Genomic DNA, 25,027 nt, shown 5'->3' on the forward strand with positions numbered 1-25,027 from the left:
ACTTTTCCTCTTTCTGAGTGTTCCGTTATTAACAGACTAGCCTTCCTCCAGGGGTCCAGACTGGAACCTTCACAGTGAATGTACTCCTCTCTTTCCTCCGCTTATGCCCATGGGATCAGTTGCCAGGACTATCGAGAGTCTTCTCTGTGGCATTTTGCAAACTGGACTCCTCCTGTTCATCGCCCTTGCCACTTATGTTGCTCTTCCCAGGCACTAATTAGCTCTTGTTCAAACTCCTCTGTAGTTTCCTGAGTACTCCTTGCTTTTATTCTCTCCCTTGTCAGTAGATCTATCCATCACAGCTAGAATGTTCTTCCTAAAGCACAGCTTTGCTCTTGCTGTTCTGCTAAAAATAAAACCAGATCCTTTTAGCCTGGCACTCAGAACCCTCTACCTTTTTAACCTTATCTCCCACACCTTTCTCTTCGTTTCAGCCCACAGTTCTCAAGTGTTTGCTCTTGCCTCAATACATAACCTGCATCATCTGGCCTCCGTGCTTTCAGGCTCACTGTCGTGTCTGCTTGGCATGCCTGGCTATCTCTTCTCTTACGTCATGTGTACCTCCAGATGCTTATGACCCCTAATAAATGTGCAGTCCACCCTAGAAACTAGGGCTTTCAGTGCCACTGCTTTACTGTATCCATTCTCTTGAAGTTCCCTAACACTGATTTTCCTTTCAACCACAATTTTCCTTCCCTTCACTACCTCAGCCTATCTTCTTTTTTAGGAAGTGGGGACAGGAATGATTTCCTGTTGGGAAGGACGTTTCTCCGAGATTTTATTAACAGTGTGGTCATGATTCTCTGTAAACAGAGGACGCAGACACCGAGTGCGTGGCGAGGCTTCTTCCTGTTTCCCGGTGGGCACCTTCCCACTGAGGTGACAGGGCAGCTTGGAGGTCGAGAGGTGAGCGTGCACCTCCTGATGAAAGGCAGCTTTCCTCCATCAGGCAGCCATCTGGTGACAAAACAGACACTGGATGATTTGTCTGGCTTTTAGTTGTGGGGATTTAGGGGTGGGAGTAGGGGCAAACGCCTCTGAAATTGTTACTTTCGAGTTTCAGCTTTTTAAAACACAAGGTGTCTTTTGGGAATTTTGCTGTTATACATTCTAAAAGACAGGAAGCCAACCGCACTCTAGAGCTTCGAAAGAAAGGAATCGCCCATTAGAATATGAAACAGAGGGCTCTATCTCTTTCATCCTTCTGGGGGCTTGGGGACTTGCTCACGTGAGGGCATCAGTAGGAAGCAAATGGAAGGTATCTTTGCAGGGTGTTCTCTTATGATCCATGTTGCCTCTCAGGTATTTCCAGTTTCACCCATTATTGGAGAATAAAGTTTTAGGCATGTTTAACTTGTACCTAATTAATCTTTCAAGAATGAGGTGGAGACTGTTGGCTGAAGGGAAACAATTGCCTTTATTTTTATTTTTATTTTTAAATAGGGGATTGAAAATAACATTCTTTGTCTCAGTTAATGAACTACATTGCTGGAGCGTTGTAATGAGGAGTCGGTATTTCCAGAAAAGAGGAGTGAGGTGACCATCTGATTTTAGAGCCTTCCCTGGCTGTGACAAGAGGATTACGTGTCTGGCCTTCCAGTGGGCAGCTTGCCCATCCCCTCCACCAGCTGTTAATTATAGTCAACTATTTTGGAACGTGAGGGGGTATTGTAATTAGTAGTGTGGAATACTGACTCTTGAATTCAAAATAGCCCTAGATCTTTAGTAAAATCTAGAGTGCAAATAAGAGATAAATGTCTCCTATTCTGAGTGGGATAACAAGCTTTTACTAAATAAATTGACCTCCTCAACATTACTTTTTATGAGTACTGATAATGAGGGGAAAATCTAGTTAGAAAATTAAGAAGGAAGACCTGAAAACAACTTGCTTTGACTTCTTTGTCAAAAATGTTTTGTTTTCTGATTGTTCATCTGTTTTCTGCTGCTCTACATTTCCCCCAGGAAACTGGGTATTTCAGGATCCTTAATTGACACTGACAAAATTACAAACCAGAGCATGTCCTGGAGGCTTGGCTCTTTTGTGTCAGGATGAGCTGTGGACCTCAGTCCTTTGATATGAGCTTTCCTCTTTCACTTAAAAAAGGAAATAACTGTTTGTATTCTAGGTGATTTTTAACCAAAGATCTTAAAAATCTATTACTTAATGTTGAACAAATTGTTACGTGCTTTTATAAACTGATTCTTATATATACAAGATGGTTCATTGCTGGTATTAAAATGCTTTTTGGTTTTTTATAAGTGTTTCAATATTTTAATTGTTTAATTCTGGTAGAATTTTTTAAAAAAACCATTAATAAAGTGATAGCAGAAAAACTGAAAATAGTTTCTGTATACTAATTGTATTGGTAATTTCAGTAAAACATAAGTGAACATCCAGAAACACCACTCTGGGCTTTTAAAGTATATGCATTTTTATTATAATCTAAGAGCACTTTCCATTGGGAATAGAGTATTTTAAAATTTGCATTTTCTTAACAGACAAAAAAAAAAATCCCAGACCCTTAAATAGAATAAGAAACCTGTGGTTGCCAGAGGGCAGAGGAGGGGGGTGGGGGAAATAAAGGGGATGAAGACGTATAAATTTCTAGTTATAAAATAAATAAGTCATGGAGATGGAAAGTACTGCATAGGGAATATAGTCAATAATATTGTAATAATGTTGTTTGGTGACAGATGGTGATGACATTTATCATGATGAGCACTGAGCAATGTATAGAATTGTTGAATCGTGCACACCTGAATCTAATATAACACTGTATGTAATTATAACTCAAATAAATAAAATTTACATTTTCTCTTTTTTCTACAGGAAGGAACTCGAAACCTTCAAAGGTAATTTCATGTTTAATTCTTCACTTTAAAGTAAATGATAGTTAATCGATGTCAGATGTTCTTCTCTCGATGAACTCATTCCTTTTTCTTTAAATCAGTTTACAGCAAAAAAAGTTTGCTTAGTACTGTTTTTGTAAGTTTTATTTAATCAAGTGTTTTTGATACCCTCTCTGAGCTGTAACACATACACTGAGAGTTTCTGCTGATGAACATTATGAGTATGTTAGGGTGGCATAGTCCTAACTTTGAGGTTGTTGTGAATCCTAGTTTGAGAAGATTCTGGTTTCTCTTGTGCAAAGGCTGGGCCACATGGAGAGGACATGGTGACCAAGATGTACCCCTGCAGTTGAGCCAGTGGTCACCTGAACTTCCAGAAGGTGTTCAGTGCTGGGTCCTGTCCTGCCACTGTGTTGTAACTTTGGAAAAGTCTCTTGCCTTTTCAGGCTCCATCTCTCCATCTATAACATGAGAAGCATTGTAAACTATATTCTGAGATCTCAAAGCACCCCACGTTGCCTGTTCATTTTAGGGAACTTCTGAAGGTGAGGCACTGGAAAAATAACTCGGGGTCATGCTGACCCTTACTGGCCATGGAGAAGCACTAGTGAAAAATAGAGAAAACCACAGACTTCCAGCAGTTCAAAGCCCTTCCAGCATGCTAGTTTTCAATTACTGATGAGCAATTAGGTAGTGAAGTCACTGTTCTCAGACAGACTCATTTGAGTAACTAGGAAGGCTTTGAATTATTGCCTTTTATATTACACATTAAACTAGTTTTATGCTTCTTGTATTTCACATACAAGCTAGTATTGAGTAAGATTTACTGAGTAAAGATTTTCCAGTTTATCGTTTACAGTTGAATTGTTTATGTGTATGGTCTCTTTGGATGTTTTAGAAAGATGACTAACCTAGATAAAAGGTATAAAGGCTATTCCTGCTGTGACTCTAATTGAACAGACTTGTTTTGGCTGGATTTCTGTTTTAGTGACTACAGTTGCAGTAAATGAGTTCGTGGCCAGTTTGTTGAGGGTAATGTTAAGTGATCACGTGATATAATGTGTTATTATTCCTGATCAATTTGTGCACCAGTATTCATGTACATTGTTTTCTGTCAGTGGTCGAAAGTAAGATTTGAAATGCTCATCCTGTTCTTTCCCCTCATTCTTTCTTTTCATTGGCTAGCAGCATCTTATATAACATTAGGAGAAGAAAAAAAGCAATCAAGTTAATACTGAGAGACAGGCAGGGACACAGATGATGCAAAATGTCAACTTCACTTCCATCTCAGTACTGAGGCCTTTTTTTTTTTTTTTGTATGACAGTATTCACAGCAAAAGAAAAGTTCAGCCATTTGCAAAAGGTTAGGTAGTGTTACGTATTACCCAAGAGAATAATTCAATTTATGCCAACATATCTAATTTATACACACATGCCTAGTTATGGTACAGCATGTAACAACCCACCCATAGGCCGAGTAGAGCTCTCAAATTTGAACAAATTCTAAATTGATTATTGCATCATATCAAAATTTTTAGTGCCAATATTCATTAAAAATTCTTTCCTCTTGAGTGTTTGCTGATATTTCAAAAGTGTGAGTAGTAGCACATAATAGAGAACTCTTATGTGTAACTCTTCCTCTTCTTCATGAAGGAAAAAGGAAAGAAAGAAATCCTACAAATTGTAACAGTTTTTTACTGTTTGAAAGTTATCTTTGGTTTTCTCTTAAAGATTACAGGAAAGCAAAAGATGTTATATCATCTAATTGTTTTAACTTTTGTAGTTGTGTTTGGAAGCTTTTTTTCTAAGTTGGTGAAAAGCTAACTTTGGGGAACAAAAACAAAATTAGTAACCATCAAAGTTAGTGGTACATATCAGTATCATCTGAGTTCTGGATTCTTCCTTCTGTACTCCATGGATATTAGTGAAATAAGTACCCCTTTCACAGGTGCCACCCATAGCACATCACTACAATATTATTGAAATTGGTTGGTTGGTTATTTATTTATTTATTTTTAAATACTGGTTTTCTGTGGTCCCTGAATATTACTTTCTTTTTGTTAGATAGAGAGCCGGGGGTGAGGGTGGAGGAGACTGAGGGAAAGAATCTTAAGCAGGCCCCCCACTCAGTGCTGAGCCTGACGTAGGACTGTATCCCATGACCCTGAAATCATGACCTGAGCTGAAATCAAGAGTTGAATGCTTAACCGACTGAGCCATCTAGGTGCTCTCACCCACCCAATATTGCATTAAAGAAAAAAACATTTAAATGATAGACTCTTGAATATTAGACAATAGAAAAGGAGGGTAGGATCTCAAATCTTAATTTTTAATTTTCAGTGCAGAAGGAATTACATTATTATGAGCATGTGTAGAATAAATAAGGTTTTCACAGTCCTTAAGGACATAGGAAATTGGCCATGAATAAGACATGTCTGTTCATTCATTAGGGATTATTTATCATTTTTACATTTTAATTTAAAATTTTAATTTTAAAAATATTCCATATATAAATCTAAAAATCACTCTTAAGATTTTTAAAGTATAAGTCTAGAAATATGGTTGCCACTGGATTGGATATTGTTCTTACTTCCTTAATTCCTTACTTAACATTTAACATGGCTTTACTATGCAGACTCGTTCTTCTACCTTCACTTAAGTGCCTCACCAAATTAACTACCATTTTCATAAAATGTACTGACTGATACCCAGAGCATGCTAAGAACTCACGGCTGATAGGCTACTCACCAATACATCCAAATACTTTGATTTCCACTTGTTGCATTGAATGCCTATCCAGGGTGAGTTGTTTGCTCTTGGACACATTTATACTTGTTATTATAGTCTGCAGTTTAATTTAATATCAGAGAAAACAGCAAAACTTAAGTATTAATGAGAACTGCTTGTAAGAAAATTGACAGCTTTGGAAGACTTGGTATATGTAAATAGATTCTAAAAATTGCTGCAAAACTTAAAATTTGGAATTAGAAAAGAATTGGGGAAAAATGATAAAAATCCTGAAAAGTTCTGTACATGGATTGTTTCACACATTTTAAATTCCTGCTCTGCTTTTAAAAATAGACTGGAAATTTTATTCATTCTAGAATGGGTAGCTTATGCAAGAATTTTCAGTGGACTTAATGCTAAAAAAATTCATGAATAGAAGTATGGTTATATGTTATATTAAAGTGTTTGTATATGTGTTTTTAACGGATTCCTATATTAAGTGCTTTTTAAAAAATTAAAAGGATGCCTGGGTGGCTCAGTGGTTGAGCATCTGCCTTCAGCTCAGGTCGTGATCCCAGGGTCCTGGGATTGAATCCCATCTTAGGCTCCCCATGGGGAGCCTGCTTCTCCCTCTGCCTTTGTCTCTGCCTCTGTCTGTTTGTATTTCATCAATCAATAAATAAAGTCTTAAACAAAAATTAAATGACTGGGGGACCTGGGTGGTGCAATCAGTTAAGTATCTGATTCTTGGTTTTGGCTCAGGTCGTGATCTCAGGGTCATGAGTTTGAGCCCCACATTGGACTCTGTGGTCAGTGTGGAGTCTGCTTGAGATTCTTTCTCCCTCTCCTTCTATCCCTCCCACTCTGCGCTCTCTTTCTCTCTCTCTTAAATATATAAATAAATATTTTTAAAAATTAAGTGACCAACATGGGATCCAACTGTATTATATAAGAGGATGTCTGTTACAACTTCCTTAATGTAAAATTACCAGCCATGTTAGAAATGTGACTGACATGTGAAGACATGCCAGGATTTAGGAGTTATCTATCATAGTTGTGTAAAAGCAGCTAAGGCCAGCCTGATATGATGTGATTGTAACTATGGCTTAGCTCTGAAGCAAAGCCAATGAAGGACATAGGACCAGAGTCAAATGGAAGACCAAGACAATTTAGTGTTAAGGAAGGACAGTTGGGAGAAAATTTAAAGGAGTAGTTATCAGTGATAAAAGTAATGCTCAGAAGTTGAGCAGAATGGGGAAATCCCATTGAATTTGACATGAATAGATTGTCAAATTGGTGATCAGAAAGAGCTATTTGTAAAGGGAGAATCCAGATTGCAAATCAGAAGTGTATGAAAAATTAGCATACGGGGACGCCTGAGTGTCTCAGCAGTTGAGCATCTGCCTTTGGCTCAGGGCGTGATCTCGGGATCCAGGATCGAGTCCCGTGTTGGGCTCCCTTTGGGGAGCCTGCTTCTCCCTCTGCCTGTGTCTCTGCCTCTCTCTCTGTGTGTATTTCATGAATGATTGAATAAATAAGTCTTAGAAAGAAAGAAAGAAAGAAAGAAAGAAAGAAAGAAAGAAAGAAAGAAAGAAAGAAATTAGCATGCAAAGGTGATGTGAACTCAGTATTCTTTCATGAATGAAAGGAAAGAAAGGAAAAAGTAACTTGAGATAGAATCAGGGTCAAGATCAGGTGAAAGGGTGAAATTGAGGATATTAACAAGTTGAATAAGATCCTGGAGAAGATGGAAAGCAGTGTTATCCAGATGGATTATCCTTGGAAAGGATCCAGGGACATCTCTTTCCCTGAAATCTTAGAGAAGAGAAGATGCCTGGTAATACGGGAAAAAGTTGACATTGAGGGAAGAAACAATTTTTTTGAGAATCCATTTAGAATAAGATGGTCTGAATTTTTCAGGGCTGGGCTCAGAAGTAGAAATAAAAACTGAAACAAATATGCTTTAGTTAACACAGAGTTGGGAATTGGGAGGATGCTTAGAGTAGATCAGTTTGGTCATCTTGGAAGCTAATGAGAGCATGGTTAAAATGCCTGGCCATGGAATTCAGGCTGGCAGGGAAGAGGCCCGACTAGACCAGTAAAATAAACAAGATAGGAGGCACGGGGGATGGTGTGTTACCGTAAAGATGGAGAACACGTGGTTGAGGTAGATCTTGTGGTCAAAGAAGGAATTTCAGTTTGAGATCTTAGAGGTGGAACAGTTCCCAATGGTGACAATGGCTAAATATGAGTAAAAATAGAGGTTATCTGAATCAGAGAGTTCTGACACCATTGGAAGTCTCACTTGTTTGGATGACTATTGGATATGAACTATACATACTTCTGGCTTGGCAGCCCTTAGCATACTATAAATCTGGATGTATGATAGATGGTAAACTTAGGTAGAGTTTGTTGACTCAAGACTTGGCTTAAGTCTTCAGCTGCCATTTGGCAGTATTTAAGGGATGGAGACTCAGGTAGGATCGTATAACTGCCCTCTGTCTTCAAGAAGCCAGAGCCCTGGGTAAAGCTTGTAGGATGAAAAGGCCAATACATACATTTGATATAATGTAAAATATATTATAAAGAAATAAGCACACTAAGGCAGGAATAATGGACTATTTAGAGAGAGCCAGTGGCAGTTGAGCTGGATCTAAATGAAGAGTGCTTACCAGGTCTAAAAGGGCAATAAGGACATTCCAAAAAGAGGAAAGAACAATTACAAAGATGCAGAGATATTTATTTTGAGAATACAAGTTAAGATTTAACTTCTTGTTCAACGAGGGAACTACAAATAATTTGCTAAAGCATATGGTGTGTGGGGCTGAAGTAGTGAGGGATGCAGTTGAGATGTAGGCAGGGAACTAATGATACACAGCCTCAAATGTCACACAAAGGAGTTTAGACTTTTTCTTTTGGGCCAGTGATCTCCAAGGAGGGATTGATTCTGCAGAATGACAGGAGTAGATAAGAAAACTGGAGCTTTCATTTGTTTCTTTTTTATGTCATCCTTTTAAATTTCAGTTTTGGAAAAAAAATTGAATTTTTATGTAGATTACATAATAAACTGTCACAAGAATTCATGTATATGATATATAAATATACAAATTTGGGTTACATGTTAAAGGTTTTTAACTCATGGTGGAGGTACCTGGTAAGGGAGTGTAGAGGAGGGCACGCTTGTAGCTGGTGGACACAGGTTATAGGAGTAGGAGAACACAAAGGGTTTTCATTAGGGTTGTAGAGTCAGATTTGCATTTTTTTTAATTTTTAATTTTTCAAAAGATTTTATTTATTCAAGAGAGACACAGAGAGAGACAGAGACATAGGCAGAGGGAGAAACAGGCTCCTCTCAGGGAGCCCAATGTGGGACTCGATCCCGGGACCCCAGGATCACGCCGTGGGCCGAAGCAGGCACTCAACTGAAGATTTAAATTGAAGGCAGTGATAGATTAGAGAGAAAGATACAGGAGCAAGACTTTTATAACATGTGGGGTTTGTCTTCGACTTCTGGCTAGGACGTTTGCATAGGTTGTTTTGGTTTTTTTTTTCTCCACCAAGAAATGTGATATAGGTCAAAGCAGATTTGGGAGGGAATGGTAGTGAATTCGGCTGTTTTTTGGGAGGGAAGTGATGATAAAAATTATCAGTTCTACAGGCAAGTTTCCCATAAGCTCACAAAAGTTTTCTGGTATCCAATAGATTGAGAAATGATTTTTGAAAACAATTTTATTGATTCTGGATTTGTATACAATATAAGATTCATTCACCTTAAGTGTACAATCCAGTGATTTTTTACTAAATTGATAGAATTGTACAGCCATCACCAAATCGAGTTTTACAGCATTTCCATCACACACAGTGATTCCTTTCTGTCTGTTTGTCTTCAGTACTTGGCTTACCTCCTCAGTCCCTCCTCAGGGCCATCAGTAATCAGTGTATGTCTCTGTCAGTTGACCTTTTCTGGACATTTGATATAAATGCAGTCATACAATTTGTAGTCTTCTTGCATCTGGATTCTTTCACTTAGTTTAAAATTTTTGAGCTTCATCATGTTGTAACATTATTCTTTTTTAATGACTATCTTTTCCCCCATTGATTGCTTTGGTACATTTGCAGGAAAACAGTGGCCATAAATGTAAGAATTTATTTCTGGATTCTCCATTTTGTCCTTTTTGCCAGTACCACACTACCTTGATTACTGTAGCTTTGTAGTAAGTTTTGAAATTGGGAAACATAAGATTTGCAACTTTGATCTTTTAAAAAATTGTTTAGGCTATTTTAGGTCAAAGTTCCATCTAAATTTTAGGATCATTTTGTCAATTTCTTTAAAAAAAGGATGCTGGGATTTGAATAGGGATTGTGTTGAATTTTTAGGTCAATTTGGTGAGACTTGTGGTCTTAATATTGGGTCTTCCAATCCATGAACACGAACTGTGTCCCTATTTCTTTAGATTTTTTCCAATTCTTTTCTCAGCAGTGTTTTATTTTCCATATGTAAGTCTTGGACTTTATTAAATACAGCCCTAAATATTTTATTCTTGTTGAGTGAATTCTGTCTTGATCATATTAAATTTGAGGTGTCTTTGAGACATCACAGGTAGAAGTGTCCACTGTGCCATTGGAGCTTAGGAGAAAGATCTGAGCTATATTTAAGAGTAGTCAGCCATAGGTGGGAGAGGAAGGCTTGGGTTTGGATGAAGTTGCTCACAGAGAAAAGCAGAATCCAGAAAAAGATGACCATGGATAGAAATCTAGGAAGCATTACCACTCACTACATAGGCATAAGAAGAGGACTTCAGTTGACCCTTGGACAGCACAGGTGATAGGGGTGCTGACCCCCTGCAGGCTTGAACATCTGTGGAAAACTTTGAACTCCCCCCAAAACGTAACTACTGATAGCCTACTGTTGACCAGAAGCCTTACCAATAGCATAAATAAGCGATTAATACATACTTTGTAGGGTATATGTATTATATACTGCTAAAGTAAGCTAGACAAAAGAAAATACTAAGAAAGTTATAAGGAAAATACATTTATAGTACTGTGCTAGAGTTATTGAAAAAAATCCACGCATAAGTGGATCCATGCCACTTCAAACCCATGTGGTTCAAGGGTCAGCTATAGTTGCTTATACTAGAGGCTGAGGACAGTCAGCCACAGACCTGAGGGGAAGACTGAACAGAGCATATCCAGGAAACGTCAAGAAGTCGCATTGTACTGTCGCGGAGAGAGCAGAGAAAAGGGTCACTTGATACGGCCATTGGAAGCTGGTTGGTGATGTTACTGGGAACTCTGTCAGCAGCAGCATGGGCATTCCTATGTGAGGGTGGGAGTGGAAACTGGGCGGTGGAGGATCAGGGAACGCAGGAATGCTGTGTCTTGCTCACTGTTTTCACCTGGCACATTGCTTGGCATATTGGTAGCTACTGAATACCTGAATGAGTGAGAAGTAAATATGGTGCTTTCAAAAGTGAAAGCTCAGGAGGAAAGAAGAGAGGGTAGAGAAGAGGGTTAGGTTCAAAGGAGGAACCCTTTTTTAATTTGTGAGAAACTTGAATCTATGTGTATGAAAAAGGAAAAGAGACTGGAGAGAGAGAGGGGGCTACAGAGCTGTGACTCAAGCAGACCTGAGGGAGTGGGCTTCAGAGCGTATGATTCTGAGGCAGGAAAAGACTGTTGGCAAGTGTTTGTCACTATTGGAATTGTGATGATTTAAGATACTTATTAGAAACACACAGCACAGTCTAAGCCACTGGTTAGTGTTGCTGAATTTGAAGAAAGCTTTAGGCTAAATTTATGTTAAAAATGAAGTGGGGGAAATGTAAAGTTACATGATATGTTATGAAATGAACTATATTCTTAATCTTCATTTTTTTTACTTTCCAATAGAGAGGTTTCTACTCTCTTTTGGTGTGTCATAAACACATCTTTGTGTCTAAGTGACAAAATCACAGGAATTTAGTATATTTTCACCCTCCACCCCCCATTTTTGAGCAGCATTTGGTATGGCCCCAGATCTGTGCATACATCTTTGCACACCAGAGCCCTGAGAGCTTGCATTTGGCTTTTATAGAGGCAGTAGATTCCGATACATGTCTGCTTAAACCATCAGCAGAAAACTAACAGGCTTCATACAGGCTCTTTGGAAAAACCTGCTTCTGGCTTCAGCCTTACTCCCTTTGTTCTACATCTCAGAAGATGCACATCAGGGGAGCTGCCTGGTAACTGGAGCTTTCACTTGACCAGCACTGAGCTTCTGTTTACTTGTTCACTTTTCACATCCATGTCATCTCCAGGACTCACCGAAAATAGTCAGAGGAATCCCTGTAGGTGGAACTTTATTATGTTTTTCCTTCACTGCTTTTCTTTATAATTCTTACCTCCATGCTTGAGTACATTGCAGTGTTTGCATGGTATACAGATGATATATTATTAAAAAGCAGAAATTAAATTTCAGTTTGATTTGAATCTTCAAGCAGTACATGCTAATGAAAGCGTTATTAGTTTCTTTATATTACCAAGTAATAATTACCAAACTAATACCTAAAACAAATAAATAAAAAAATGTTGCATGGAAATCTAGGACTTTGGATTTTAGAATATTGTGTCTCATCATCCATCAGGTGAAATGCACCAGACAGTCATCTAAATGGGGCAGCGTTTGTATTAAAAGATAAATATAAAATTCCAGGAAAGTAATGCCAGCTATTAGAATAATGAGTCCAATTCTTATGGTACAGCTCCATAAGACTAATTCAGCATCCCTTGCTTCTAGTATGTTCATTTTCCAAGAAGCAGTTAATATAGTTAAATATGTGAGCCATAGCCAACTATGTAAAGTTAAAATTCATCCCATGCTACTATATGGATTTATCTAAAATGGCTGATTTTCCAAATGGATTTTGAAAATGTCATAATACTTCATACAGATTTTAAAAATTTGTATCATTTTCCTGATTATACAGAACTTCAGCGCACCTTGTACCACTTGTTGGCTAGAGGCCATGGTTTTAGTGATGTCTATAGGTGGCATTTTTATAAATATATATACAAAGATATTAAACTTGTGGAGTTTACTGTAAAAAATTCTACCTTAAAATTAATTGGTGTTTTTTTTTTTATTGAGAAATCTATCCATGGAGAAAACCGACTAATTTTTAATAATTCTTGCATTTTTTTAAAACTCCAAAATTATGGCTTTTAGGTGGCACCTCTTACGCCATGTTAATATATCATGCCTTGTCAGACAGCAGCCCACATGTTTTCAAGGGGACAAAAATAAAAGAAGTACGTTTTGTCCCAGATATCTTACTCTATCATGAATTTTATATTTTTAGATTACAAATAAGGTACATCAGACTTGAGTTAAATGGAAAGTCCTTTCTTTTTCTCCCTCTCTCCTGTCCATGTTGTGTGCAGTATACCAAAACCCTTCAGGCTTTTTCAGCTTGGATAGAAATATTAACTGAAGCAAAATGGTAGCTCAAGAATTCATTATAAAATTGGAGCATTCATGGAATGAAATTCTAACGAGGTATTACCACATTCTTGTTTGTTATTTAACTGTTTAGGAATAAACTGGTAGGAATGGGGGAAGTGAGAACTTTAGTGTTTATTTTTAAAGTATTTATTTATACAGACTCTGTAATAAATGGCATTTTCTTCCCTGAGTCATACTATCTTAATATAGTGGTTTTAAGAGTAAAGCTTTGAATATAGATATAATCTGGTGTTCAATTTTAAAACTTCAAATTATTCATTTAAGAAATTACTCTCTGAAAATCTTGACTTGTTGATGAATACTGGCAAGATTTTTAAGTATCTGCTCTTCCTTTTTTTCCCCCAAAACGTCAGTATGTTGAAATGTATAATCATTTTTAAAAACCAGGTTTATACCCTGTAACTTAGTATTTAAATAAAGTTACTATCTATGTCCTGTAGTTCAGAAATATTTATATCCTGTCTGCTAATTTTGGTTCTTAGTTTATTTTTTAAGACCTAGTTGATTCTTTATTGTAATCCCTTATTGTAAACTGCTGTACTGTGGCATAACCTAGGACTCTCGAAGATGATGTTTATATTCAAGGGGAACTGGAGTTCTAATAGCTTGTTTGAGTATTAAACTACACAAAAGTAGAGCCTTGAGTTTAGGTTGTGATGCTTAAATGTTACCTTTCTTAAATGTTACTTATACTGATTATATACCACTGTTATATAACCAATAATTATAGCAATAGTGTATTTTAGAACTGCATCAGGACAACTTTTTGTTGTATATCACATATGCTTGGTATCATGAATGACTACAGCTGTTCTGTTTCATTACCTTTCTACTGGAACACAGTATAAACTTGACAGCAAAAATTACACCTTTCAGAGAAGTAAATTCCAGTACCACACACAAAAAAAGAGTTCTATGAAAATGTTACCTGTCAGGCTCAAAAAGAGATTTTACATGGAGCTGCATGATTCCATGTCAGTTTTTTGGAGGTATGTGCCAAAAAATAATGCGTAGGCTCTTGTAGTAGAAACTGTTTCAAGTACCTTCTCAGAAGACTGGTAGCTGCCTAGTGTGACTTTTATAGACTTCGGGGCAGGGGAGAAGTCAGGTAGCCCTCAGAGCCCTAAGGTTGTAATAAATAATAAATTCATAAATAATAAATAAATAAGCTCTAATAAATAAATAATTTATTTTAAATTTAAAAATCTCTCCTCCTTAGATATTCATCTGGCTTTTCTTGGGCAGATGTACCCATCCCATGAATAAAAGTCTATGAAATTTGGTCAGTGTGACTACATTGGGGAATAAAAGTATTTACCCTAAGATAAAGGAAGTAACTTCAGAAACACTGTAACAATACCAAGGTGCTCACTTCACATTTCTCTTGTTCTGAAGGATGGAAGCCTAAGGATAAGAGAACAAAGAGGAGCCTAAGGTCCACTGGCAGGCTGGCTGCTCACTTTCAAGTCTCTAATTATAGTCTGGAAAACTATGAAAGAAGTACTGTAGTTGTAGATACAATGAAATTAAATGTCAGAAACTTACTAGGTGAGATTCACTCATAGTTCTGTTTACACTTAGTTTTAATTGAAAGTAAAAGTACTTGTAATGAAAATTGTCTCAGTAATTTCAAAAAATGGGAAAAAAAAGGAAATAGTATTTGAATATATGAACCTGACATCAGAATTTGTTATGTTTTCGTTTAATAAAATTAATGTGATACAGAATACCAGTTGTACCATTATAGGTTTAAGGGTATAATCCTATTATTTCTATTAAAATTATAGTAAAGAGAAGGAAATGATTAAGTATCTATAGTATGCTAGCTTATCATAATATCACAGTAGCCCAATTAGTATGATAGTAACTAACCCATAAGATGAGAAAATGGAGACTCAGAGGTTGAACAAGTCACCCAACCAGTGAGCATCTCAGCAGGGATTTAAATCCAGGAATGTCTGTCCTCAAAACTGGTGTTTTTCTAACTTTACCACGATGATTCATGGGAAGCATAGAAAAGCAGACGGTAAAAATGAGACTAATTTTCTGTCCTATGGTTTCTTTCTTTATGTATTGTATTTATAGCTCGTCCTTTTGTCCCACTCTTTTTCTGTACCAGATCAACTTAAATTCACACACTTTAATAGCTAAGTAGCTTATGGATATTTCATCTTTAACTTCATTTTAACTGCTTATTGGTCTTGCTGAGTTGCTCTCCTTCAGTTATGCCTGTTTATTTTTATTTGTTTAAATCTTGTTTTGTTAACATAGAGTGCAATAATGGTTTCAGGAGTCGAATACAGTGATTCGTCACTTACACTCAACACCCAGTGCTCATCATTACAACTGCCCACCTTAATGCCCACACCCAGCTACCCGATCTGCCACTTCCCTCCCTCCATCAACCCTCAGTTCGTTCTCCATCTTTAAAAGTTTCCTGTGGTTTGTTTCCCTCTCTCTTTTCTTAAATTCCACATATGAGTGAGATCATATGGTATTTGTCTTTCTCTGATTTCACTTAGAATGATACTCTGTAGCTCCATCCATATTCTTGCAGATGGCAAGATTTTATTCTTTTTGATGGTTGAGTAATATTTCATTGTGTATCTATACACCACATCTTCTTTATCCATTCATCAGTTGATGGACATCTGGGTCTCTCCATAGTTTATGCCTGACTGTTTTATTTATTTTTTAAAGATGTATTTATTTATTTATTCATGATAGACACACACAGAGAAAGAGAGAGGCAGAGACACAGGCAGAGGGAGAAGCAGGCCCCATGCCAGGAGCCCGACACAGGACCTGATCCTGAGACTCCAGGATCACTCCCTGGGCCAAAGGCAGGCGCTAAACCGGTGAGCCTCCCAGGGATCCATGCCTGACCATTTTAAAGACAAATACAAACAAAAGCCCAGTATAAGAAAGGGCGGGGGGGGGGGGGCAAGCTGATGGATGCTACAGAACCCTGGAAAGATTCCTCTGAATTTGATTATGGATTGAGGCTGAAAACAGCACTGAAAGTCTTGTGAAGGCTTCCCAGTCCCTTCCTCACACTATACCTGGGTCTGATGAGAAAAATTGGGCTCTTCTTAAAAAATAGTCTTTGAACTTCAAATACTGATTTCTACCAAATAGTGTTAAAGGAATTTCAGACAGTGTCCCCTTTCTCTACTTCCGGAATCCTATCTTAGAAAAACTTTTTCAGGGGCAGTTGGGTCACACTCCATTGGTTATCGTCTGCCTTCAGCTCACACCATGATCAGGTCGTGGGATCGAGCCCTCACTGTGCTCCCTGCTCAGCAGGGAATCTACTTCTCTCCCTCCCTCTCTCTCTTTTAAGTAAATAAATAAAATCTTAAAAAAAACAAAGAAAAAAGAAAATCCAGCATCCTATCTTGTGTAGAATACCTTATTTTGGCAGTTCTGAGGATGTTTATCTAGAGTTGGTTGAGCCATCCTTATTCTCCATTGACTTTCCTGAGTTTCAGACTCTTAGTTCCTTTACCTTTTTTCCATAATGCCTGGTTGGAGATGCTGTGTTCTCCTGGTCACCCTTGTCCACACACACTGTGGTTTTCCATACCCCTTACAAAAATGGTATGTGGAACTGCCATCTTCCAGAAATGGTGACTAGTAACGCAGCATTCACTTTTTCACCTGGTCAGTTCATGCTTAACCACAATGCCCATGTCTTTTTTTAGCAGTAAAGTGCCCCCATATTTTTATTTTTTTGAATGACTATAAAAACAAAATGCCTCTATTGTAGACAATTCACAAAAAGCCACCAAGAAAAAAATTGAATCACTAGTCAGGAGCAATTTCAAAAATTTTGGAGGATACACACACCCCTTCCTTGACTTATGTTGAAGGTTATATCCTGACAAACCCATTGCAAATTAAAAATGTATTAATATTCCTAACCTACTAGATGTCATAGCTCAGTCTAGCCTACCTCAGACATGCTTAGAGCGCTTATACTAGCCTACCTTTGGGCAGAAGCATCTAACCCAAAACCTCTGTGATACTAAAGTGTTGCATGTCTCATGTAATTTACTGAATACTGCAGTGATCATGAACACAGAATGGTTGTACAGGTGCAGAGTGGTTGTCAGTGTGTGAGTTGTTCCTCCATGATTGTGTGGAGGGGATCATTTCATAGATCACTGGCTTGGGAAAAAAGTTAACATTGAGAACTCGAAGTATGGCTTCTACTGAATGCGTATCACTTTTGCAGCATCATAAGATTGAAAAGTTGTAAGTCAAACCATCACAAGTCGGGGACTGTGTACAGACACACACATGTACATATGCATAGCTATATCCAACGTTGAGATGCCATATAAGCAATTTTGTTCCTTTTTCACATTATGAATATTGCTTCTTACCATTATGAGTCTTTAAAAAATACCGTTTTCCTATTGTTGGAAATTTAGGTAGTTGTCAATTTTATGCTGTATTTAGCACTGCTATGTATACCTATTTTTTTTAAGATCTCATTTATTTATTCATGAGAGACAGAGAGACAGAGACACAGGCAGAGGGAGAAGCAGGCTCCATGCACGAAGCCTGATGTGGGAGTTGATCTCAGGACCCCGGATCACGCCCTGAGCCAAAGGCAGACGCTCAACCGCTGAGCCACTCAGGTGACCCTATATTTTTTTCTTAGTCACATTTTTTTCAAGTCTAAAGGTATTACAGTTTTTCAGTTCTTGGTGTCTGTTGACTGTTAGCTTTTTAGAAGGATTGTGCCAGTTTACAGTTTCATTAATAGTGTGTGTGACTGTACTGCTTCAAATACCCTCACTTGAGAATTTTTTTCTTTTTAATACAAGAAAAGTAATATGTGATTATTGATTGAAGTGCAGTGGTGAGATGAAATTTGATTTATTGGCCTTTCGTTGTGAACTGTTTTGTTCATGTTTTTGGTCCCTTTCATGTGAGGTTCCTCATGTATTGATGTGAATGAGACTTACATATTAAGGGTATCACATCGTTGTCCTGTTTATTGCAAACATCTTTCCCAGCGGGTTATTTGCCCTTTAGTTTTGTTTACTTCATTAATTATACACAGAAGTTTAGTATTTTTATGTATTCAATAAATGAATGTTTTAAAATTGTGTTCTGCATTGCATTTATGCCTAAAAAGTTCTCTCCCAATCGTAATGTTATAAATTGTAATTTCTTCTAGTTTAAAAAAACTTTTTTTTTCTTCTAGTTTCTATCTAGCTAATTTTTATTTGCTAATTTTACTACTTAACCTGGAACATATTTTGATGGACAGCATGAAGCCCTCAGTTTTTTGCCCATTAAGGTCATTACTTTTTCTAGTCCTGGGGAATAATTCTGTGCAGTTCTCTACCCCTATAGTGGGCAGATCTTAATTGGTTAAATTAAACTCTGCCTGCGTGGTGCCTGAACCTGAGCAGCTGAATGTAGCTGGGGGGAAAAAAAAAAAAAACCTCAAAAACCCAGCCACCTCTCCCTGAGGCTGCAGGTCGCACCCTGAGCACCTTGCGCATAGACTGGCCATTCCTCACGCTCCTCTCTCAGACTGCTGACCTCTCATTTCTCCTCCTCACTCCTGATTGCTTTCTTCTGGTTTCATGGAGTAAGTAGAATCCATGAGAAGGGCATTCAGGTGTGTTCCCTCCAGTGGCCCTCCAGACCACCTGTGTCTGCTCACCTTCTGTCCCAACCCCACCCCACACCCCCTACGCCTGGAGACTGTCCCTGCTTCCAGAGCCACCCTCTCCTTTTGTGCACTGCATCCTCTCTGCTCTCTCCTCCTTCAGGACTTTGGCAGTTTTCCCCCTCTCCTCCTGCATCATTAGTTTTTCCCTCCTGCTGAATCATTCCCAGTGATTATTCTCATTTCTCCGTAGTTCGCCATCTTGTTCTGTCTCCTTTGCCCTCAGCGTCCTTTCTGCCCACCCCTGCCTCGGTGAAGTGCCCCAGGGCTCCGTCCTTGGACCTTTCTCTGGCCTCCTGTGGCCCCAGGGCTGGAAATGCCATCTAATGCTAATGACTTCCCAAGTAAATGCTCCTCTCCTGACCTCCCTGCTCAATTATCCTCCGGGCCTGCAGCTCCCAGCTGGGGATCCCTAGGGTTGTGCTGGCAAGCGGCAGCTTACCCACAGCAGCTCCTCAGCCTACCACCCCCACCCCCACCCCCACCCCATGTCAGAAAATCATCCTGCCTTTTGTCCCAGGACCTAGGCCGGATGCAGCCGGAAAGTGCTGCTGGATTCCTCTCCTGCTGGCACACCTCACATGCAGTCCTCAGCGGTGCAGTCAGCTCTGCCCTTGCACTAGACTCCCTCTTCCTGTCTTGGCCACAGCCCCTGGTCCAGGCTACTCCCTGCTCCTGTTTCCACTGCTGCCGTGACCTCCTCGGCCACCCCCTGCTTCCACTTCACCCACCATCCAGGAGTTCACCTCCTCACCCAAGACATGCTCCTGGCTTCCTGTCACACCGAGAGTGCCATCTGAGCCCTTCTCAGGGTTTGCAAGGCCCTCCCCATACAGCCCCTAGCCTGCTCTCTGACCTCTTCTGCCTCCGCAGCCTGGGCTTCTCTTGCGGCCCACACTGCCCTTCCTCCAGGCAGCTGCTTGGCTCTTCCTTCCAGCTGCCTCCTCAAGGGTCTCCTCTTAAATTGTGCAGTCTTCTCTCTCTCCCTTTACCTGGCTTCGTTTTATTTATGACATATTATTACTGATTTTTTATTTCAGTCGAAGTGCAAACCTGACATACATTTCTCTGGCTTTTCTCTGCTTTAGCATGTCTTTAACAGTAATGGGTGCGGCATTGACCCTGTGTTTGTGGGCTGCATGGAGAACTGTGACAGCATTTTGCCTCCTTGTTTTCTGGCTCGGATGCCTTTCAGCTCTGTCTTCCAGACATTTCTGCAGCCCCCTCTCTGAAACTTCCCATCTTCCCCTGCCGCAAAGCCTTGGGTTCCCTGATCCCCAGTCACTCGAGCATCATTTCCACAGTTTTACCGGCCCATGCAGAGTCAGTACTGTTATTAACTGATTTTCTTTAAATCATTTGGAAATTGTGTTTTAAAAAATACAGTTGTTATAAATGGAAAATTAGTGTCTCTTGACACAAACAGAAAGTAATTGGAAAAGTAAATACATAACTGTTAACACCGTCCTATCCCGAGATGGTCTTGTCTACAACATTTTGGAAAACTGAGCCTCAGGATCACAGCTCCTTAACATGGTGGACAAAATTCTTCTTGAGAGCCGTGCTTGCCTCTCTAGCTTCATCACGTGTTCCTCTGTGTCTTGTACTTCTCGGTCCAGAAACATGTCATCATCTACTTCAGCCTTTGGTCGGGCTCTTCTCTGATCCATCTCTTCCCCCCTCATGCCCTCATCTGACCGTTACACATTCATCTCTGAGTGGTGCTCAGTGCCACCTCCTCTGAGAATGCCTCCTTGGAAGCAGCTTAGGATGGTGCCCTTCCAGGGCACCCTTTCTGCTCCCATTGCACCCTTAGCTGCCCCTCGTCTAATTTACATTAAACTGTAGTGTTCAGCAGTGTTTTTCCCTGCAGGAGTAGACTGTGAGGTCCTTAAGCACAGGATCCTGTCACACCCATCCACATAGGCCTCACCCTTAGCCAGTGCCTGTCCATGAGGAAATGGCAAGTGGATGAACCCACCCCTGATGGGTGAGCCGTAAATGCAATAGGACAGAATGGTAGGCCTTTGGGGGTTCCAAGTTTCAGAAGGAAGATTGGCCTGTTTCAGAAGATCCTGGAATGTTTTGCCCAGTGGATGTAGACCAGGAAAGGAGGCAGGAGGCCGAGAGGCCGCCTGTCTGGAGTAGCTGCTGGAGAGAAGCGCCCAGCAAGGTGGGCAGCGCCTTAGTCCCATGTCAAAGCGCTGACTTGACTTCTGCAGACACTGTGTCCATGTGGGTAGGAAGAGCAAGGTTTGGGCTCATAAAAGGGCGTCCCTAGGGAGAGTATTACAATTAGCAGAAATGGGAGGTGTTAAATAGAGAAAGGGTGGGGAAAAGCATGCACGGGAAGGGAAGACATGGGGGAAACACTGGATTTGTGCCTGCAGGGAGCCGTGGAGATAGAAAAGACAGAGATGGGAGAGGACAAGGAAGAATTTGGAGAGAGGGCAGTGGTGCTGCGAAGCAAGCCTCCTGTGTATGTGTTAGTCACCCGGCCAAGTTGAAAATGACTTGCTTTTGCATTGAAGTTTTTGAGTGTTAAGTTTCCCAAGTATCTGCAATGTACAGGACTGGAAGGGGAAAAAATTTTTTTTTTTTAAAAAAAGTACTCCCCTAGGAAGCATGGGGCTTGCCTAAGAAAACGGGGTTGCCAAAAATTTTTTCCGCAGTGAAAAATTTAAAGGTATAGCACCTGCTGAGTTTATCTTGCACCAGACAGTTTTTTGAGAAGTGTTTCTCTCCTTAATCTGTGATAAAGTTCAAGAAAGCTTAAGTCACACTAAAGGCTGTTTTGCCAACAGGTCCCACAGCCTTGGTGGCGACTGTTCCCTCTTCTTCCCTCCCAGGGGCACTTTTTTAGCAGTGGCATTTTTGCCGCCAATTCTGCAGACTCTGATCTTTGTGTCTTTACGAGACTGAATACCAGAAGCCAGTTACAACGTGAAATATTACCAGGAAATTAATGCGACATTGTGTGGTCTCTTGCCCGAGAGTAGTGACAAACATGTAGGGGATGAGTGGGTTATTTGGTTTTCTTTCCTTCCCTTTTCGTTTGCCTCATATGCAGCCTTTTCTGATTGCCTTCAGAGGAGTCTGTATTGTAGTATGCTCTAAAGAACAAGTGTGCTTTGTTTTTCCAGAACTGGATAAGAAGGTTTATATTACTGTGTATTTTTTTCAAATATTACACTGGAACAGCACAAAAAAGTATTTTAAAAAAGAGTTTGCATGAAAAACCGGAAGAAGATATACCTTTAAGTGGCAGTTTTGGGTTTGTGTAGATAAAGAGTGAAAACATTACTATTTTCTGAAGAGACACACTAGACTGGCAATACGACGTGCCTTGCATTCAGAGAACAGAGAGCAGAAAATTGTGATTATGTTTACAGAATAAATCTGTTTTCAATTCTCTGTTAAAAATCAGTACATATTGGGGCAGCCGGGTGGTTCAGCGGTTGAGCACCACCTTCACCCCAGGATGTGATCCTGAAGACCTGGACTTGAGTCCCATGTTGGGCTCCCTGGCAGGAGCCTGCTTCTCCCTCTGCCTGTGTCTCTGCCTCTCTCTCTCTCTCTCTCTCTCTCTCTCTCTCTCTCTCTGTGTGTGTGTGTGTGTCTCATGAATAAATAAATAAAATCATAAAAAACAATAGTACATATCATGCCATGGTGGAAAGCATAATGCTCAGATCAGAGTCCTCTTGCTCCTCTTTTAAGGTTGTATTGAATAATGTTAGGAAACTTGGTGATACTTCATTGTGGGAGAGAAATATCACAGGTTCTTACCACTAACTAATAAATTGATTTGTGCTCTGTCATACCCAGGTAATTCTTCAAAGAATCTCTTCCTTTGAATGGTTAGACACTTCTTTACCCTTCTCCTCCCCGCCGCAAACATTTGAGCATTTGGGTGGTGCTCTGGGTGCTGGAAGGTATTTATTTCCACGTGCATTGGAGAGTGACAGTAGATGCACGTCTAATAATTTTTGGTGAAAACCATATACTCAGAATGTACTGCAATTAAAATATACAAGACATTCCAAATCGTATGGATAATATACCCTGAGTCTTCCCTTTGGGTCTCAGAACTGTGACAGCTACTTCATGGTTGTACATCCTTCTCGTTAGAATGCGTGGACTCTCTGCTTCAGTTACTTAACTTTCTCTGTCAAAGGGAGCTGCATTTTCTCCAGCACCCCCCCCCCCCCCACCTCCCCATGGCCTCCTTGGCTGAAATGGATCCGTTTAGGAAATGCCTATGTTTACTTTTGTTGCATCCACTCTATGGGATGCTAAGGGAGCAAAGATGACTATGGAGGAGCCATTAGTGCCTGTATCTCCAGCAGCTGCTGCAGCATCTGGCACACAGAGAGCCTCAGTGACTGTTGAGGCAGGGACAGAGGGAATAAGTCATCCATTTATGCATCTACATTTCCTCCTTGTCACACTTTTTAAGATTTGTGATGATGCTGAGAATCTGCATGGGATTCTTGTTTTGTATATGTGCTCAGATTCTGGAGACATGGGTGTCAGAAACAAAGTATCTTTGTATCTTTGCAATACTTAACCATCTGGATTTATTGTCTTTCTGATAAAGACCTTTAGCAGTAGGTGCAGAGACTCTCCTTTATGTTTTAACATAGTGCTAACAATCTATATTAACTACATGCAGCAGAAAAAATAAAGTTGACAGAGCGGCCTTTCTGTTTTTTCATTTTTAAGGATTTTCTAGAATATGGGGTGCCTGGGTGGCTCAGTTGGTTAAGCATCTGCCTTCGGCGCAGGTCATGATCCCAGTATCCTGGGATCTGGCTCTGTATCAAGGCTCCTAGCTCAGTGAGGAGCCTGTTTCTCCCTCTGCCCACTCATTTTCTCTCTCTCTCTTCTCTCAAATAAATAATAAAATCTATTTTAAAAAATAGAGTTTTCCAGAGTTGACTCTTTACAATGGTTTATATAATAAGTTCATTAGAGTTGACTAGCCCCAGAAATTATATCGATTGGATAAATCATATCCTGAGGTTATAAAATGACCTTTGGTTTAGTTTTGTTAAGAAATACTATGCCTCACAAGTTTTTTGTATAATGATAAATATGGAAAATAACAGCATCTACTTTTGTAAATTAATGTTGACTGTTTTAATTTTCCTAAATATGATATTAAAGACCAGACTATACAAATCACAGCTGGGAAAAACAGGGTAGGTGGAAATAGTAACCTTGCTCCTATTTTAGGGGGTATACGAAACCTAATCCTTAAACCATGCCTTTTGGGTTAACCCAAGTTTATGTGTGCCTGTTTGGCCGGGTAGCAGGTGAGTAAGAGCATGGAATCTGGACCAGACTAGGAATGCTGAAACCTTTGCTTGTCTACTCTCTGGGTATGTTGTGTAACCTGGCCGTGAGCCCCAGTTTCTTCTCCATTAAAATGAAGATGGTAACGGGACCGATATTCCTTGTATTGCTGTAAGGATTAACTGGTTGATAGGAGTAAAGGATTTGTAACCATGCCCAACATTTACATAGAAGTGCTGTATGTAAGAGTTAGCTGCTATTACTATAGAGACAGAGTGAACAGGTTAAGTGACTTAATGTGAGACATAAAGATACAGGAACAACAGAAAAATCAAGCCTAAACCTTCCTATGGTACAGAGCTGTGTTTCCTGTACATAATAAATATGGGTTAACGGGTGTCTGCTACAGTGATCAGAAGGAGAGCATCAGCAGTTCACCCAGGCTGAGTTTGAATGGTCTGCATGTTCTTGGGCAAATGCCATAATCCTTGAATCTATCTGCTCATCTGTAAAATAGGGATAATCGTAGTACCTACCTCATTGAGCTTTTGTGAGAACAAATGAAATAATAGCAGTGCCAACCATATAATAAGTACAGACTAACTAGTCAGCCCTTTGTGATTATGAATTCACACTATAATTCTTATTGATGGTACTCCTGACACTTCACTTTTTGATTAGCCATAGGCTGTCTCTTTCCTTAATGAAAACAGTGGTAAAATTCTGTAAATTAAGGCAGTATTCACATAAAAAATTAATGGGCTGTTTTTATCATAAATATATCTTCAGGACTCCAACTTTAGTTTCAGAAACAGTTTATTAATAAACATTCAGTAGTAAGATTAAAGTAGGATATTAAAATAATTTTTGGGAAAATGTCTTAAAATTACAATATGTAAAATCTCAAAATATTTAGAATTTAAGAATGAGGTATAAACATTGAGATTTACAGATTG

At 39.4% G+C, this 25,027-nt stretch overlaps 1 protein-coding gene across 2 annotated transcripts in view; it reads left to right on the forward strand.

Annotated features, from left to right (window-relative positions):
* Positions 1-25,027, forward strand: part of DTNBP1 (dystrobrevin binding protein 1) — a 127,842-nt gene that overhangs the window by 64,448 nt on the left and 38,367 nt on the right. For both annotated transcript variants that reach the window (XM_055322926.1, XM_055322927.1), the window contains exon 7: positions 2,831-2,853. In XM_055322926.1, the coding sequence (XP_055178901.1) occupies positions 2,831-2,853 (23 nt within the window). The remainder of the gene's footprint in view (positions 1-2,830; positions 2,854-25,027) is intronic.

This window comes from Nyctereutes procyonoides, unplaced genomic scaffold (genome assembly GCF_905146905.1).
Source record: "Nyctereutes procyonoides isolate TBG_1078 unplaced genomic scaffold, NYPRO_anot_genome, whole genome shotgun sequence".
Lineage (NCBI taxonomy): Eukaryota > Metazoa > Chordata > Mammalia > Carnivora > Canidae > Nyctereutes > Nyctereutes procyonoides.